This window comes from Astatotilapia calliptera, chromosome 19, assembly GCF_964374335.1.
Source record: "Astatotilapia calliptera chromosome 19, fAstCal68.1, whole genome shotgun sequence".
NCBI classification, from domain to species: Eukaryota; Metazoa; Chordata; class Actinopteri; order Cichliformes; family Cichlidae; genus Astatotilapia; species Astatotilapia calliptera.
The window spans coordinates 20,126,533-20,142,853 of record NC_137440.1 but is presented as its reverse complement, the minus strand read 5'-3'; the positions used below and the strand labels follow the sequence as shown (position 1 = coordinate 20,142,853).

The 16,321-nt window shown below is 40.1% G+C and overlaps 1 protein-coding gene across 4 annotated transcripts in view; it reads left to right on the top strand.

The window, feature by feature from the left end:
- Nucleotides 1–16,321, top strand: part of trim9 (tripartite motif containing 9) — a 51,553-nt gene that overhangs the window by 21,046 nt on the left and 14,186 nt on the right. For all 4 annotated transcript variants that reach the window (XM_026151509.2, XM_026151506.2, XM_026151508.2 and 1 more), the window contains exons 4-7: nt 9,711–9,821; nt 10,958–11,111; nt 11,348–11,493; nt 14,397–14,535. In XM_026151509.2, coding sequence (XP_026007294.1) covers nt 9,711–9,821; nt 10,958–11,111; nt 11,348–11,493; nt 14,397–14,535 — 550 coding nt within the window. The remainder of the gene's footprint in view (nt 1–9,710; nt 9,822–10,957; nt 11,112–11,347; nt 11,494–14,396; nt 14,536–16,321) is intronic.

Below are 16,321 nucleotides of genomic sequence, written 5' to 3'. Positions count from 1 at the left end.
ATAGCATGAGTCAGGTTCATTTATTCCAGCACATCAGGAGGACTGACCCATGTGTTTGTGTAGAGAAGCAGCAGAGGCAGAAGGTTTGGAGTGGATACAAAAGGAACCCCAGATAGGTCTCCTTTAAGCAGACAGTCTGTAAAGATTATCTTCTAAATGCTGATTCAAACCATCTGTGCACAGCTAAAACACGACATACTAAATGCCATGTTGATGTCTTGTAAAAGAATTATTCAATTGGATGAATTATAATCAAAAAAATTACCTGAGTCACCTTTGAAAACCTGCAATCTGTTATAGGTCTCCAACAGCCTAATATAATTTCCTGTTCGACTCATTCACCCTCGGGTTCCTAGACGCAAAGCCGGACATGAGCAGGGCAGGCTGCAGCCCTCTCTGTAGCCTGAAGGATTGTGTTGCAGGCTTTGGCTATAAACCGCATGCTTAATCTTTTAACCTCAAAAGTTTTCTGACAGATTTTTTTCCCTCCAGGAAGCAATTTTTCACAGTTTCTGTCAGATGGAAAATCACATGGCCTTTAAACTGGCTTAATTGATAATCTATCACCATAAGCATTTTATAGTCTTCTTTCTTTTTGTTATTTCTTTTGCTGTAAATACTAAGGACTGAGTGTCCAGCAGTTCTGATGTGTGGTTTCCTTGAGTCGACTGCAGAACAAAGTTTTTGTGGATTCTCAAGCTACCCGAAAAACATGAATGTCAGTGTGTAAAAAAGCTCTGTTCTCCATCAGACTCTGATAGATCAGAGGCTCAAATTTCCAACAAGCACTTTAATGCACCAACAAGAAAAGATCTAAAAAAGTGACTTCACATTTTCAGTAACACTCGGTTCCTTACAGATCTGTTCATAGCTCACATCTTTTCATTAGATATGAAAACATTGTGGTTTAGAGAAAGGCTCTCAGACTGTATATAAAAGATGGATGATGTCACCTATTGGTTTGTTCAATCCTGTTTTGACGCCTCCATTCTAGCATTTGATTCCTTCTATCTTAAAGTTTTAGAGAAACAGTGTCAATATTTAAACCAAATTATTGATTCTTAAGTTAGCACACTTGGCAAAGCCTCGGGCCTAGAGTCCTGCCCACAGAGTAATGTGTACACCCGGGCTAGTTGCAAGTAGTTGAAGGTTGCTTGCAATCACTAGCACAAAACTGGTCCCAGAGATGTATGTGACACAGAAAAAGAGTCTGCTGTGATGGTTGCAGTGGTACGGCACAGCTTTTACTTAGAAGGCAAACTTTCTCCGCTTTCTGTTTCCATTGCACTTTTTCAAGTTTCACTACTGCTCTGAGAGTAGATTGCAAGTGTTTGCACCAAAGTTAGCGTCTTCCATGCAACCTACATGTGACCACAGCAGTCTGCTGGTGACCAAAGTAATCAAAAAGATTTTTTGGGTGCAGCACCCTCTTTGTGAACAATTTTACCCGGCAACGAGAGGTTGCCTCTAGGTCTGTGTGGCTAAAGCCTTAGCAAGGTGCATGAATTGCAGACGCAGATACATGCTAATTAGTAATTTACTAATAAAATGATGGAATTCATGAACCAGTGGGAACTCTATACTTCTGGGATGATGAAGAACTGCAGATCTGGCATTTCCAAGGTGGCTTTGGTTTTCAGCCTTGAAGGTTTTCTTGCAAGTCTTTTCATGGAAAACAAGCTTACCCCCTTGCAACATCAGAGTAACAACACGAGTCACCTCAGTCTTTTGTGTATATTATTGTGTATATTGATCACTTTTCAACTGCGCCACTTGCTATTCTGAGCTAAATGTCTCTTGGCTTTATCATCAGATATAGTGCTCGGGCATGCATCTTTTAACTCCTGGTATGAAAGCCTGGTTTTTCTCAAGATGTCAAACTATTCCTTTGATATAGCTGATGCTTTTAACTGCATACATCTCAGCAAAAATGTTGAATGTAATTAAATTCACTGCGATGGATTTTTTTCTGTAAAGCACATTTCATTTGACGGAAACATGAAAAAAGAAAACATCAGCACGGTCCTCTAATATAATGTGAAGATTGTATTGAATATGATCAAAACGGGGCCCACTTCTTATGCTCTCAATCTCTTTCACTGGATTCTTCAAGGAACAGATTCAGCAGATGAAGGCTGATTAGAGCAACACAAAGTGAATCAGAAACGAAGTCAGTCTGCATCTTCTCCTGCTTCATGCAAAGTTTGTCACTGGTTGCTAGGTCCCCTGTTCACCCAGCTCGGGTTGGTTAATGAGTACAGCGGCTCTGCGGCTATTTTTATTTCCACTTGCTTTCCCCCTTGTTGAACCGACTGTGTTACTCCAGGGGAACCCTCCTTCTCAGGGTCCTTCTCACTTTTAACTAGGCATGGGAGGTATTTTGGACCGAATGGATGCTTAGAGATGTGGTTGGAAGTATAAAGAAAAGCGGAGGCAGATTTCAAATGATTCATTTTCTTATTGTGAATGACAATTTTCATTGCAGCGAGATAGGCAGCAGAGCCTGTTATTGAAGGTTATTCAGTGTGGGAGGATTACTTGTTAATGTTGAGACTGCTAATGTTGTATAAGGGTCTTACTCGCCACTACAGTTGTATCTTTTCTGTCAGATCCTGACAATCAATAGAGAACTAATCAAGACAAAAAACTCTAGATCTAAAGGCTATTTATGTTCAAGATATATGATCGCTTTTTCTATTAAGAGTTTAATTCAGAGATTCCCAACAAGGGCTGTATCTCAAGGGGTACTTCTGCAGTAGTCTGGAGGTAATCTACAACAAAAGCCAGAATTACCATTTAAGAATTGATTGGAACTGAATAAGTTTGAGTAAAAAGTAATGGCTAGGCAGTAGAAAAAGACACTCAGAAGATTATAATTATAATTATATCAGTGTAAGTAATGAAAAAAATGGTTGTCATAGCTTGTTAAAAGTATGGCTGAACAACTGACATTGTAAGCTATGAACAACCTGTTGAAACCATTTGCTAGTATGGGGGGAAAATGGAATCAGGGTTAGTGTAATAGATGAACAAGCCCTTCAACAGACTGGGGAGATGTCCAGGGTGCATCTCCCCCCTGGCTTTATGGCAGTTGGAAGAGGCTCCAGCCACCCCGCGACCGTAAACCGGATAAGCAAAAGAAAATAGATGGATAATAGATAAACATTTTAAATAGCTAGTTAATATGTATAAAGGTTTGTAGTGGTCGCAGGGACAGAGAAACTAGAAAAGGCAAGTACAACAGGCAAGCCAACTCAGACTGCAAGGAAGAAAGTGCTATTCATACACAGAGAGGGCTAATTAGGAAGGAGACACAGGAGAACATAATCAAGACAAAGAGACAGGAAGTAAAACTCATATTAATGCTCAAGAGACACACCCTATTTGTCTAAAACAGGAAATAATGGAGTCAATAAACACGCACTGAATATGACATGAGGAACACCGCGGAAACTAGGAAAAATAAACCAAATCACAACCGAAAAACTCAAATAACAAAGTCTATTAATACTAAAAGAAAACTAAAAGACTCAAGTGCAATTATATACAGTAAATGAACCAACCAAGAGTAGAGACACAAAAAGAAATCGATCTTGGACTAAAATGTAATTTAAAGAAAAAAAACTCAAACATGAGCCAAAACTAAAAGCAAAAGAACTATGAACCCTAACAGAACCAACAAAACACAAAGAACTCCAGAAACCTCAAAAACCCTGAGGTATGACTAAAGCTTCGATACAACAATACGCTACAGACCCTCAGCCAGTAATACCTGAGAGCATCAAACCATAATGAAGACACAGAAAAAGAAATTCCTGACTCACAACCCTTGTTCTGAGATCCAAGACCATGACAGTTATAGCGCTATAAAAGTGATGAAAATAGTCTTATACTCAAGCTATAACTATGAAACTTAGGCAGTAGTTTTGCTTGAAAATTGTTGAAGGTAGTTGCTTCTTATTATTATTCTGAATGCGTGACTGGTTTTCCCGGGTAAACATGTTTGGGTTTTTGTCTGTCGTGTGGACTTCTGCAAAAACAAGAGAAAATAATTGAGATCAGTCAGTAAAGAAAATGCATTTCAAATCTGTTATTTTGACCTATGCATGTATGCATGGGTCGCTTACTGCTGTATTTGCTTCAGTTCTAATAGTAAACGCTAACAGATTCTCACTGACAGCTGATTTTCAGTGGATGTGGCACTTGTCACTTCCTCTTATCGTCACTCCACTGTGCAGCATATCCTCACACACACACCTTAATGTTTAATGTTTCTAATAACAAACTATTTTTCTGTGTGTTCTTTTATATTTGACCCTCATTTAATGATTGTCATACACACCCCTTTTGTCGGTCTACAAATGTTATCCTGTGTCCTGGAAGGGGACAGTTTCAAAGACTGCAGCCACAGTAGCTCACAGACACAAGTGCTGCAGTGGCCTAATAACTACAGCAGATACAAATAGAAAATGGTAGAAGAAGCTTTACCTCCTCAGCAGCTAACAACACAGAGAAACAGTAACTGCTGAAGTAACTACAGAACAGTTATTGCATCTTAAGGCATCTGTGGTTTAGCAGGTAGAGCAGTCATACACCACCCGGAAGGTTAGAGGTTTGATCCCCAGCTCCTTGGGCAAGATAGAGAGTTTCCCGCGATGCATCCATCAGAGTGTGAGTGTGTGGATGTTAGGTTAAAAAAGCAGTTGTATGAATAGGTGAATGAGGTTTGTAGTTTCCAGTGCATTTCCCATGTAAAATGTGTCTTTAGTGTGTTTTTATGAGGTAGTATTTGTGACTCCAGTATGTGCTCATTTATTTAATAAGCACCTGTTCCACTGCAAACACGTTTCTCAGTGTTTCCTACTATGAAGAAATCAAACGTGCTATCAAAACTGCTGTTTGTTTTAGCACTATCACTGTCTTACATTTTCATCATCCCTCGGTTTCCTGTTGTTTTACCATCACTGTGGAGCTTCTGTGACAAAGTGCTTGATCACCCTACCAGCCACATGAGAGGATACAGTTTGTATCCGCTGTGCAGAGACTGTGGCCCACTTAACGCAGCAGACTCTGCCTTCCTCTACCGCTGTCCTGCACTGTGTTTTCTGGCTCTCAATCCACCATCTCTCACTCTCTTTTTCTGTCTCTCAATTAATTTCTCTCATCAAGATGCTAAATTTGCTCCACTGCCGTCCCACCACAAGCTGCTGCAGCCCCTTCATTCTCGGTTAAATTCAGACGAATGAATCTTCCCTGCGCTGATTATCCGGAGATCATCTGGCAGAGCACTATTGCCGGCGGCAGTTTTTATATCTTATTGGGAAGCTGATTTAAAGCAGATTTCAGGGAGGATGGCTAGAATGCTGAGAGAAGCTGTTAGGGAGCATCGAATCTGAGAGAGAAAAGAGGAGGATGACAATAAGGGAAGGATGTAATGAAAGCTGGCAGCACTTCTTTTGCACCTTGAAGAGAGATATTCTTTATACACTGAATTTAAAACATTTCACATGCAGACAAGGGACGGTGAAGTGATTGTTAAGCAGGCAGCGACAGCAGTAAGAAGCCTTTTCCTGGAGCTCTGCCAGGCCACTGCGGGGCTATGGATGTTCCAGCTTGCCACAGCAGGGATGGTTTGGCCTTCAGCCACAGAAATGTAAACCGAACTGTCAGAGGTGAAATGAAATCTTCTCTCACCAGAGAGAGAAACGTTGATTCATTCCAGAGAGTTGTTTGAAAATGATTCAGTGTGTCCTAGTAAATATTAATTCACCAGGCAAGCGGTCAAGCCTGCTTTTTGTTGTCATTTGTATGAATGTCAGAGGTGGAGCCGAATTTTTAAATCTGGTTCATTTAAGTTCACGCCGCCTCAGTAAGGCTTTGTAAGTGCTCGCTCATTTCTAAAGCCCAGCAAAAGGATGAAACGCTGCAGATATTTTTACTAGAATCTGTAATGTCACCTGAGCAGGGCTGACCGATCTCGAGATTTTGCTTAAAAACACAAATCCAAAGATTTTTAGGAGTATCCAGTGAATCGTTGAATAGTTTTTAGAGTAAGCCAAACTAAGGGCATTTTATTTTACTATAATGATGTATGTTCCCTAAAGATGCTTTAATCAATCTGGATAAAACTTGCTATATAAACTGCCTAGGGTACCAGGATTATCAGTATAAAGCTTTTAGGAATTATTATCTTCAGTGATGCTGTTTGTAAAATTGCTAAATGAATTTCCGTGCAGTGCAGTCCATATCTGTAAATAAGTGTTTATCAAACAGTGATGCTGCCAAAAGTGCCTGTAATCGATTAATTTGTATTAATGAATATATAGCTTGCAGAGAAGAACAATAAATACACCTTTTTATTATTATGAACAGCATTTTTTTGTAATTTCACTGGCAAAAAGAGTTACATACCGTGATGTAATGGAGATCAAAAGAATAACAGGACAAATTAACATACATGTCTGTGTTTTCATGGATGAGCCAAATATATTATCCACATGGAAGACAAACTCTATTTAAGACATTATAGGCCATTTTAATAAAAATATAAATATACAAAATGAATAACCAATAATTTCAGCGTTTACAAAAGCAGGAGAAAAAACTTGTATCTTGATCCTGTATGCATCATTATAGCCCAACTGAAACGTTTTCATGTCATTTTAACATAATTTATGGACTGGCATATTTGCTTGTCACATATTAAAGATTCCTGATGAAATGGCCCAAATATTTCACTTTAGTCAGTGCATTTAAAAATTAGATTTTCCAAACAAAATGGGAAAATTTTGCTTCCGATTCTTTTTAGTTGATACGGAGCCCTACGGAGCCCCGCAGGGGACATGGGAGAAAAAAAAATTAGGACGGACTTTTGCGAGATCTCGCAAAAACAAACTCGGGATCTTGCAAAACAAACTCGGGATCTCGCAAAAGTTTTAGCCGCATTCTTCGGAGGCCGCCAGCTCGAAGCCGACCGGGAGGTCAAGGCACGATGTGCCGGGAAAGCGGTGTTCCTCCCGGCTGTAGTAGGTCTCGACCTCCCGTTAGCTTCGAGATGGTGGGTGTCAGATCTCCGAAAACGTCGGAGCACTTTTGCAAATATGTGATGTCTTGTAAACCGAGCAGATATCTGACGTTTACACAACTACATTCACGCCTCAAAATATCTTAAAAGTTTATTTTGTGACCCAGAAAGAGTAATATTACAACTAAGTAGCTGCCGCCATTGTTGGAATTCAACTTTTGCGAGATCCCGAGTTAGTTTTGCGAGATCTCGCAAAAGTCCGTCTTAATATTTTTTTCTCCCATGTCCCCTGCAGGGCTCCGTAAGTTGATGTGATCGTTGCTACACTCTTTTCAGAGTTGAATTTCATATCATACTGCAAAGCATAGTTTGAGCAGACTCTAAGCAGCTGCTGCAAGCCAGCTCTATAAGGAACAAAGCAACTAAATCATCAGCATACAAATTATTAATAAGGCTCTCCCCCATCATGTATCCTGTATTCTGCTTGTTTAGTGTTTTAGAAAGATCATCCATATAAATTTGACGAGGAAAGGTTGTACTTCTTCCCCACTGGACATGCATAGTTTGATATGAATACTAATAATGCAAGATCCTTATCAGATATGAGGGGGCTTAGTAAATAGTTAACTATGATTAACACGGTCAAAACCTTTGGTCCATCGAAGAAGCACATAAATGCACCACATATACACAGCATATATGCACAAATTAGTGCTTTATTTTTTAAAGCAAATTAATTGTCAATAGTTGTTTTATATTCTCAAAGCCTATCCCCAAAAGATTCTTTCTAATATTTTTGACAGTATGCTACCCAGATAAATTGGGCTGTAGTTTTCTAAGGTGGATATTTGACCAGTTTTGTCCTTGACTAAAGGCACCAATAGAACAGTTAACATGGAGTCAGGTAGGCTGCCATGCAATAACTATCCAGAAAAGTGAGTATGTGAGTAAAAGTGAGATTTGAGTCTGCTGGCAAACTCCTATTCCATCAGGACCACATACTTTGTTTTTGTTCACTGTTGCTGCAAATTTATGCACAAGACTCATGTGTGTGTGTTTCAGTGAAGGAGGGTTAGAAAGTTTGAACCTCTAAATCCGCCCCTTTTGGCTACATCTTCTCACGGTGGCTTTGATTGCACAATCTCTAAATGCTTCATGACATTACTGGGCTTCTGAGACTGTTGCATCAGATGTGTTTCATGTGCGTTCACAATAAGACCCAAATCCGGCACACCAGGGACACAGGTGGGAGGTTGCAAAATATAACCAACTTAAATGAGCTCTCGAAATTAAGGAATAAAGAATTGAAGTCGCTGCAGGGGAGAAAATATGCAACAAAAATCCAGACTGGAAGATAAATGAACGCAGTGAAGTGCCAAGCCTACAGGAGGTGTGCAAGGTCAGGCAGGCATATTTATAAAGAGAGGGAAAGGCACAAGAAAAACAAACGTAACTGAAAACATGTGCAAACAATCAGGCAATCACATGGTGGTGGGAAAAAGCCCAAGACAGGAGGAAATGTGTAGCACATAGACAAATAGTGATATTCATTAATATACACTAAAGACCTAAAACAATACCAGACCATAAAAATTATTTCCATGTGTCTCAACTCTCAGTTAAAATTTGAAAATTACAAAAGAAAGAATTATCATGCCCTGTTTGGGATTTACTCTTCACTGTCTGTCTCCATGATCCCATTCAGAGGGCATCCGTTAAGTCATCTCTCATGTTCTGAATGGATTATCATCCTAAAATGGTGCAGTGTTTAAAACAACCACATACAGTTGGCTTCTTCTGAAATGGTTCCTTAAATAATCACAGTAAAATAAAAACTGATTATATCAGCAAGAGGCAATTTAATTCGCATATAATGAGGTGTAATTCCATTGCAGTCACTGTGCACCTATGGTACAGTATTGCGTATCGGCGTGTACTGACTGCAGTCATCAGTAAATCATCTTCTGTTGGTCGGCAAACGGCTTCAGGAAGGATTTTCCTCTCCATTCAGCCTTGGAGCTGTGGCGGTGAAGTTTCTGTTTCCTAGCAACCCCCTGTCCAGCACTTGTGTTTATTTCACACTGTTGCAAAGAAGCTGCGGACATCAGTCTCGGTAAGAAAGAGGGAATCTCTAGACGACATGTTACTCTGGAAGGGTTTCTGTTCCTGTCCCCTCGATTAGGATTAATGGAGCTAATCCAAATTATATTTTTTGTTAAATCAAACGACTAATACAGGGCAGAAAATCTGAAAACTCTGAATGCATCTCAGAGCCGTGTCATCACTCATAAAGATATTTTAGGGCAACTTTTTCCTCATCCCTGTCTGTGATGTAACTACTGATGACTGTTCAGGCTGCCCGGGTGTGAAAACACAGTGTCACTTTCCTTCCGTTAACGTCAGTTACAGGATCATTTGCTAGTGTCCCGTCAGCCTCTTCTTCCTCCCTCAATCTGTGTCTCAAGAGAAAAAGAGTTACTCAATCAATAACTCTGACGATCCTGCTCCTAATCTTTTGTCTGAACTTCTGGCTTTTTCTCCCCTCTTTCCTTGTTTTCTTTAGGTCTGTCTACATCCATCCTTCTTCTCATTACTTGTCTTTCTTCTAGGGATGACGATTAGCTTGTGATTATGAACTGTAAGTGTATTATACATGTTTACTCTTCTGTTCTCCCTGTTTTTCCAGGTGGTGCGGGATCAAATCTCCCACTGTACAGTAAAGTTGCGTCAGACCACAGGCCTGATGGAGTACTGTTTGGAAGTCATCAAGGAAAATGACCCCAGTGGTTTCCTGCAGGTAAGATGGCCACAAGACGTCCTTTTTACTTTTACAAGCTACAGCTGAAACAATGAAGTAGAACTGGACGAAAGATTTCTTAAAACAAGGTGGTACAACACCTCCAGCTGACATCAAAAAGTAACTTCTCCGGCTATTACTGGAATTAAACTGTTGGAAAACTGATCCATAATTTCATTAGAAAGACGTAAAATGATGGTTTGCCAAAGAAACCAAATATTTCAAAGCTCTGCTTTTTAGGGGAACAATTTTGCCTTATTAAAATCAAACCTTGCTTGACATCTGTTTAAAGGCAAAAAAACTTTATGTTTCTTTCTAAAGCTGCCTCTAACTGACGTTTTTGTTCTGATGAGGTGATGAGCAAATGCTGTGTCACACTTGTGACACCAGTCAAGCATTACGTGTTTGGTGACCTTTTTAAATTGATATCTTAATTATTCAGCAAGTGATTTTAACACCATTCAAAATTCTTCATTAGATCATGAATGACAAACTCATTTTACGTCGTGGGCCACGTCTTTGATCTTAAGCGGGTCGAACCAGAGAAACTCCCCTTTCTGTCAGTGTAAAGACATTTAACTATGCATTTAATCCGAAATTCAAAATGCTGATGATAAAGAGAATGAAATAAAAGAAAGAATAAACGTTTCTGTCACTTAGATGTTTATCTATTATTTAATTACTTTAATGTAGTATGAATAGCAAAGGCGAAGATCTTTATCAGGAGGAAAACCTGTAGACCTTTTCATAAGGTTTTCATCTATGGCTCCCTTCGTATGTTCCAAAGCCAGATTGGGGCCAAATTAGAGCCTTTGCCAGGTTGATTCTGGCCCCTGGGCCCTATGTTTGACACCCCTGAATTAGGAGACATATGGGAGAAAACATAGTTTACCTATTATAACTTTTTTTTTTCTTTAAATTTTAATGAGAAACTGTCCAAGTTTGAAAACATTTTTTGGAATACAACTAGAAACCTTTTAGACACTTGGTGGAAAAGAAAAATCCCATTATTGCATTTATGGATCATTGCATCTTTATCTGCACTTCTTCATCTGAACGGAGGCTGAAATGTTCTGGCAGGCTTATTATTAATGAGAGATTTAGCGGTAGATTAATCTGTACTGTGTGTCTCACAGATCTCTGATGCTTTGATTCGGAGAGTCCACATGACAGAGAGTCAGTGGGGAAAGGGGACCCTAACCCCCAGGATGACCAGTGACTTTGACCTCACTCTGGACAGTGGACCTCTCCTGCAAACAATCCACCAGCTGGACTTTGTACAGATGAAAGGTACACAGACAGAGAGCCTGATATTTTTTTAAGAACCACTGTTTGCTCTACTTAAATGTGCAAAATTCTATCTAAAACATTTACACTCTTACATTATAAGGCTCTCACTATGTGTCCTTTTATACATATAAAAGTTGTCTTTGCTGTAATGCAGCGTTATATCCACTTGGGGAGTGAGTGTGTGTCTCTTCATACCTCTGTGGGCTGTAATCTGGCCTCGTTTGTCCCCTTCTTAGTCCCAGCTGCTCCCATGCTCCAGCTGGAGGAATGCTGCACTCAGAACAACAGCGCCACATTGTCATGGAAACAGCCACCACTCTCCACCATCACCGTGGAAGGATACATCCTAGAGCTGGACGATGGAAATGGGGGGCCATTCAGGGTAGGTTTCCTTGTGCAGGTACTGTTTTGTCCCTGCAGGCTGGAATTTATCTGTCTGCTTCAGCAGTATTTTTCTTTAAATGAGAACTTTTGTGATATTTACATTTAGATCCCAAAACAAAAAGTGAAAAACAAGACCAGCTAGAGTATAAATCACCTTTATGTGACATGCTTTCCTTCTGTCTGGGCAAAGACTCCATCATTTGATACCAGGGAGGACACCGGCTCAGCCAGGGGAATGTGGCAGCAGTATTTTGTAGCTGAAATCACTCAAGTTAATGTGTGACAGTCGTACAGAGCACGTCACGTGACGCAGCGTAACAAGGCCCTGAATGACACGGCGTCAGGAGGAAGCATTTGTACCACCGCTAGGATGATCCTGTAGGAAGCGTGATCCGGCATCAAAGCAGTCGCCATACTCTCACAGAGGTTTAGCATGTAATCCATCCTATAAGATACTCCCCACGCTTCTATTCACTGAAGCCCCTGCTTTGTTACGACAGCAACTTATACCTCCTGAGCCATTCCCTGGGTACAATGGCAAAGCATATCTGTGTCTGAATTCTAAACCTCCGTATAGTAGGCCTGTTGATTTTCGCAACAATCAATCCGGGAGGCTTCCTAAAAGTGATATTAACATTCCGGATGCAGCGCCAAGGCAAGAACCTTATTAGTAGCCTACTCGCGGAGTTGGAAACAAATGAGTCATGTTACTTGGTTTGCGGAATAAATGTGGTTTTATTTCAACATAGCCCTGAGGCTCACACTTTGTAAGCAGGCAAGAAAGCAATGTTTAATTAAAAACAGAAGAAGAAGAAGAGAGGGGAAAACAAAATCTTCTTCTTTAGTAGTATGAGTCTCCATTTAAAGAGAGCAAATTAAGAGAGATAAAAGTGCTCCTCATATCTTCCTCTATATATGATCTCCAATATGTAACCTAGGAAAAAAATGTGCGCTGCTTAATTAAAAACAAAAAAAAATCCTCAATAAAAGTCAGTAAAAATTTCCAACTTCAGTATTTCGTTCACCGAATTCCTTCTGTGATTTAGGTGTTGCATTTGTTTAAGCACTATATCACGATATTCCAAGCAAATGATATTTCCGATGATAGGTGATGAAGTTATTTGGGGCTGCCCCTTTATAAATATTTGTCATGAACCAGCTCGAGGTTCAGACAGTTAATGGCATTTAACAGAATATATATTTACTTAAATTAAACGGAAATATGGAGTGACTAAATCTTAAAAAGAAGAATAATTTAACCCAGAACCCAAGCGAAAAAAACAACAAATGTTGAATATGAACACAAACACATAAAGAGGTGATAAAGCAGTCAGAGTGGGGAGGGGTAATGATGGCCTGCTCTTGCTTGCAGACATGTCTGGGCTTGTGTTGTTGATATATCATTGATGTTGTCGCAGGACGCTGATACCATTTAAAAGTTTATACCAATGTTAACATGGACAGTGTGATATGGCGCAGCCATTCTCTTTACTATTACAGCTTTTGGATAACAAGATCAGACCCAAAAAATGTTTCTCACAGTTCTTTTTTTCTGTTCTTGGCCCTGTATGATGTCATTGGGAGCATGTTTCCTAATATGGCTATCCTGGGCACAACACTCTAGCTGTGAGCAGAGAAGCCCCACCCACTTTCAAACCCTCTGTTTCAGACAGAGGCTGATGCCCAGATATAACATCAATAATGACTTTTTAAACTGTGAATCATGCAGAGCTGGGACATATGGAGTCGGAAATTAGTGTAATAGGTCTCCTTTAATAAAAAGAACACAAGCCAATAAAAAGCAGCCTGCAAATCCCCGAAGGCCAACCGCACACACACACACATACATAAACATCTCATCTTCGATATTCTAGTCTGCACTTTCTGTCAGCATCCTCTCATTACTCCAAAAAAAGAAGCACTATGTCCATTATATTCATTATAGCAGCTGGTGCAGCATAATTAAAGTATTTCGCACACCCCCGGCAGCAGTAACTAGAGCTTTTAACTCAAAAAATATTGGACTTTTTCATCCCTGCTGTGCAGAGATCCCTTGCAGATTCTGACTGTGAAGCTGTTGCTTTGCTCAGTGGTTTGTAAGGAGACTAGAAATGGATAGCAGCTATTTCTTAACGTATCCGGTTTTGTTTTGTTTTTCAAACTTATGAAAAGCAGACACTTACGTCCTAAATGCAGACTGTAAGCTAAAAGCAGCTGGTCGTAGTCGTTCACCCTTCAAGTTCTTTTCGTGTTCTGTAATTGTCTGTTTCTTAATTACAAGTGTGGAGTAACATGGTGAGCATTCGCATCCAATCTGCCAACTGATTCACAAACTGTATCTGCTAACTGCTAATTGGTAGAGAGCCATTGCCAAATTGTATTACAGCCTGGAGACTTTTTGTGTTAGCGTGTGATCGTCAACACAAACGCACCAAGACGAGAGTCGTGGCGAATGTTTTGCAGCATCTGTGATGATTTGGTTTGGGGTTTGTGTGTGTGTGTGTGTGTGTGTGTGTGTGTTTAAATATTAATTTGCCATCTGGTCTGTGCGTCTCTATAATATAAACTAAAATCCTTGTATTGCTGTACCTGCATCTGATGCAGCACTATGCCAAAAAATTCTGAGGGAAGTTTTCTCTTCCTCCTTTATTCTCTGATTCACTGAGTCACACCTACGCAGCTCCACGCTGAGCCTGGCGAGTTGTGTCCCCATGTCTATTTATACTCAAGTGTGGGCTGCCGTGCCCACGTTCAGTTGTACAAGCTCGCATTCTCTCTTATTACCCTCTCCACCAAATTCAAATGGGACACTCCTCCAGAAGAAATGGACTCTCTTTGGTGTCATAGTTACGCACTTGATGCATCTGCCAGCATAACAGGAAGCACTGTGTGTCTTTACAGGAAGTGTACGTGGGGACGGAGACCATCTGCACAGTGGACGGGCTCCACTTCAACAGCACGTACAAGTCCAGGGTGAAGGCCTTCAATGCCAGCGGAGTCGGCCAGTACAGCAAGACACTGATCATGCAGACCTCTGAGAGTACGTTGAGCCTCATCTCCTTCTTCCTCTTGTTTTCACTGTAAATTTAAATCACTGTGAATCTAGAAAGAGCAAAGACTCAAGTATGAATTGGTGTTTTGTTTTTTTAAGAGCGCTACCTCACTGACAGTTTTGAGCAAAAAGAGAATCAAAATTCAGCCATCGTTTATTTTATATTTGCTACTGAGCAAGCAAGCTTTCAGAACACTGTGCTTTTTAAAATAGAGCTACATGTTGGGTTGCTCAGGCCAGCGCTGATATTAGTTAATTATCAGTGGCAGTGTATTGTATAGGTCAGACGAGAAATAACGAGAAATTGCAACGTCTCCATTTAAACAGTGAGAACAGAGAACATTGGCAATTAGGTTTTTATCATACACAATAAATAAAGATGGTCAAACCATCAGCACGTCCTTGCACAGTGGGACACTGCAGCGCTGCCATATTTTATTGGTGATTTTAATTTCCAACCAGGTTGGGTGCACCACTGGTCGAGCAGCCTCTGGCTACAAATGCTCAGATACTCAGATACTTTTGCTTCACTTCCATTAAGATTTCGCCGTTTCCCTTTTATTTTTAGTCTGCCATTACCACACTGTAAAATGTCCTGCTCAGTTTGTAGATTGATCTTTAAAATAAACACCAAGATTGCTTGCTAGGCAAAATATCATTATCAAATCAATGTCATAAATATCCATGTTGCAGGTAACGGGCTCGTATGCTGCCAGCTCAAAACAAGCTATACCAGCAGGTGGCAAGAGCAAAGAAACAAAGCGAGGAAAGCAAATGGAGCTGGGCAGGCGTGCAAAGGTGTATGTAAGGCAGTAACAGGCAGGAGCCAAAAGCCAGTCGGTATATCTACAAGGGGAGCTAATTAGGGGCATAATGAGCAGATGTGTGTTGGCAGTTAAAGAGGTGAGAAGCACGGCTGACAGAAAGAATACTGCTGATGTTCTTAATGATATAAGAACTGGTAGCTCCCATGACAAGTGGGGGAAATGAATGAGAGGAGGTTTATATTACAGCATTATAACATTTTTTTAAAAGGCACACAGTTAGCTTTTTTATCCCAAGATGGAAAGCTGGAAATTATGATGCTCTACAAACCACCAAGATTTATTCTTAGAGGCAAATATTTTCAGCATTTTTAACACCCACGTGTTTGTCTTCATGTTTTTGTTCCTCAGGTGCAGCTGACATCTTCCCAAATATGCCGACACTTTTCTTGCATGATCTTATCCTGTTGGCTGTATTTCCATTGATATTATTATAAGCTGAAATGTTACAGTGAATTATTTTCAAAGTGTTTTATATGAACATAAAAAAGGGTAGTTACCACTGTGGTTGTAGTTAATGTAACGTCATGCAATGAAGAAGATCTGCGTGCTGGCAAACAGCTGGCAGGTGTTTCTAACAACATTTGTAATATAATCTAATGGCTTACTTACTTTTTTTTTACTGATTATCACAGTTCAGTTACATTTCTTTCTACATTTGGGAGTTTACACCAGAGAAATCTTGATTTAACTCCAGAGAATCTAAAGAAATCATAACCTGCTGCTGCTTGGTTAAACCCTTATATTTTCATTATTATGCTGTATTTACATTATATTTAGGGCCCGAGCACTGACAGTGCGAAGGCCCTATTGTAATTGCTCTGTTTATTATTATTATTAGGGCCCGAGCACCGAGAGTGCGAAGGCCCTATTGTATCTGCTCCGTTTCTTATTATTAGGGCCCGAGCACCGAGAGTGCGAAGGCCCTATTGTATCTGCTCCGTTTCTTA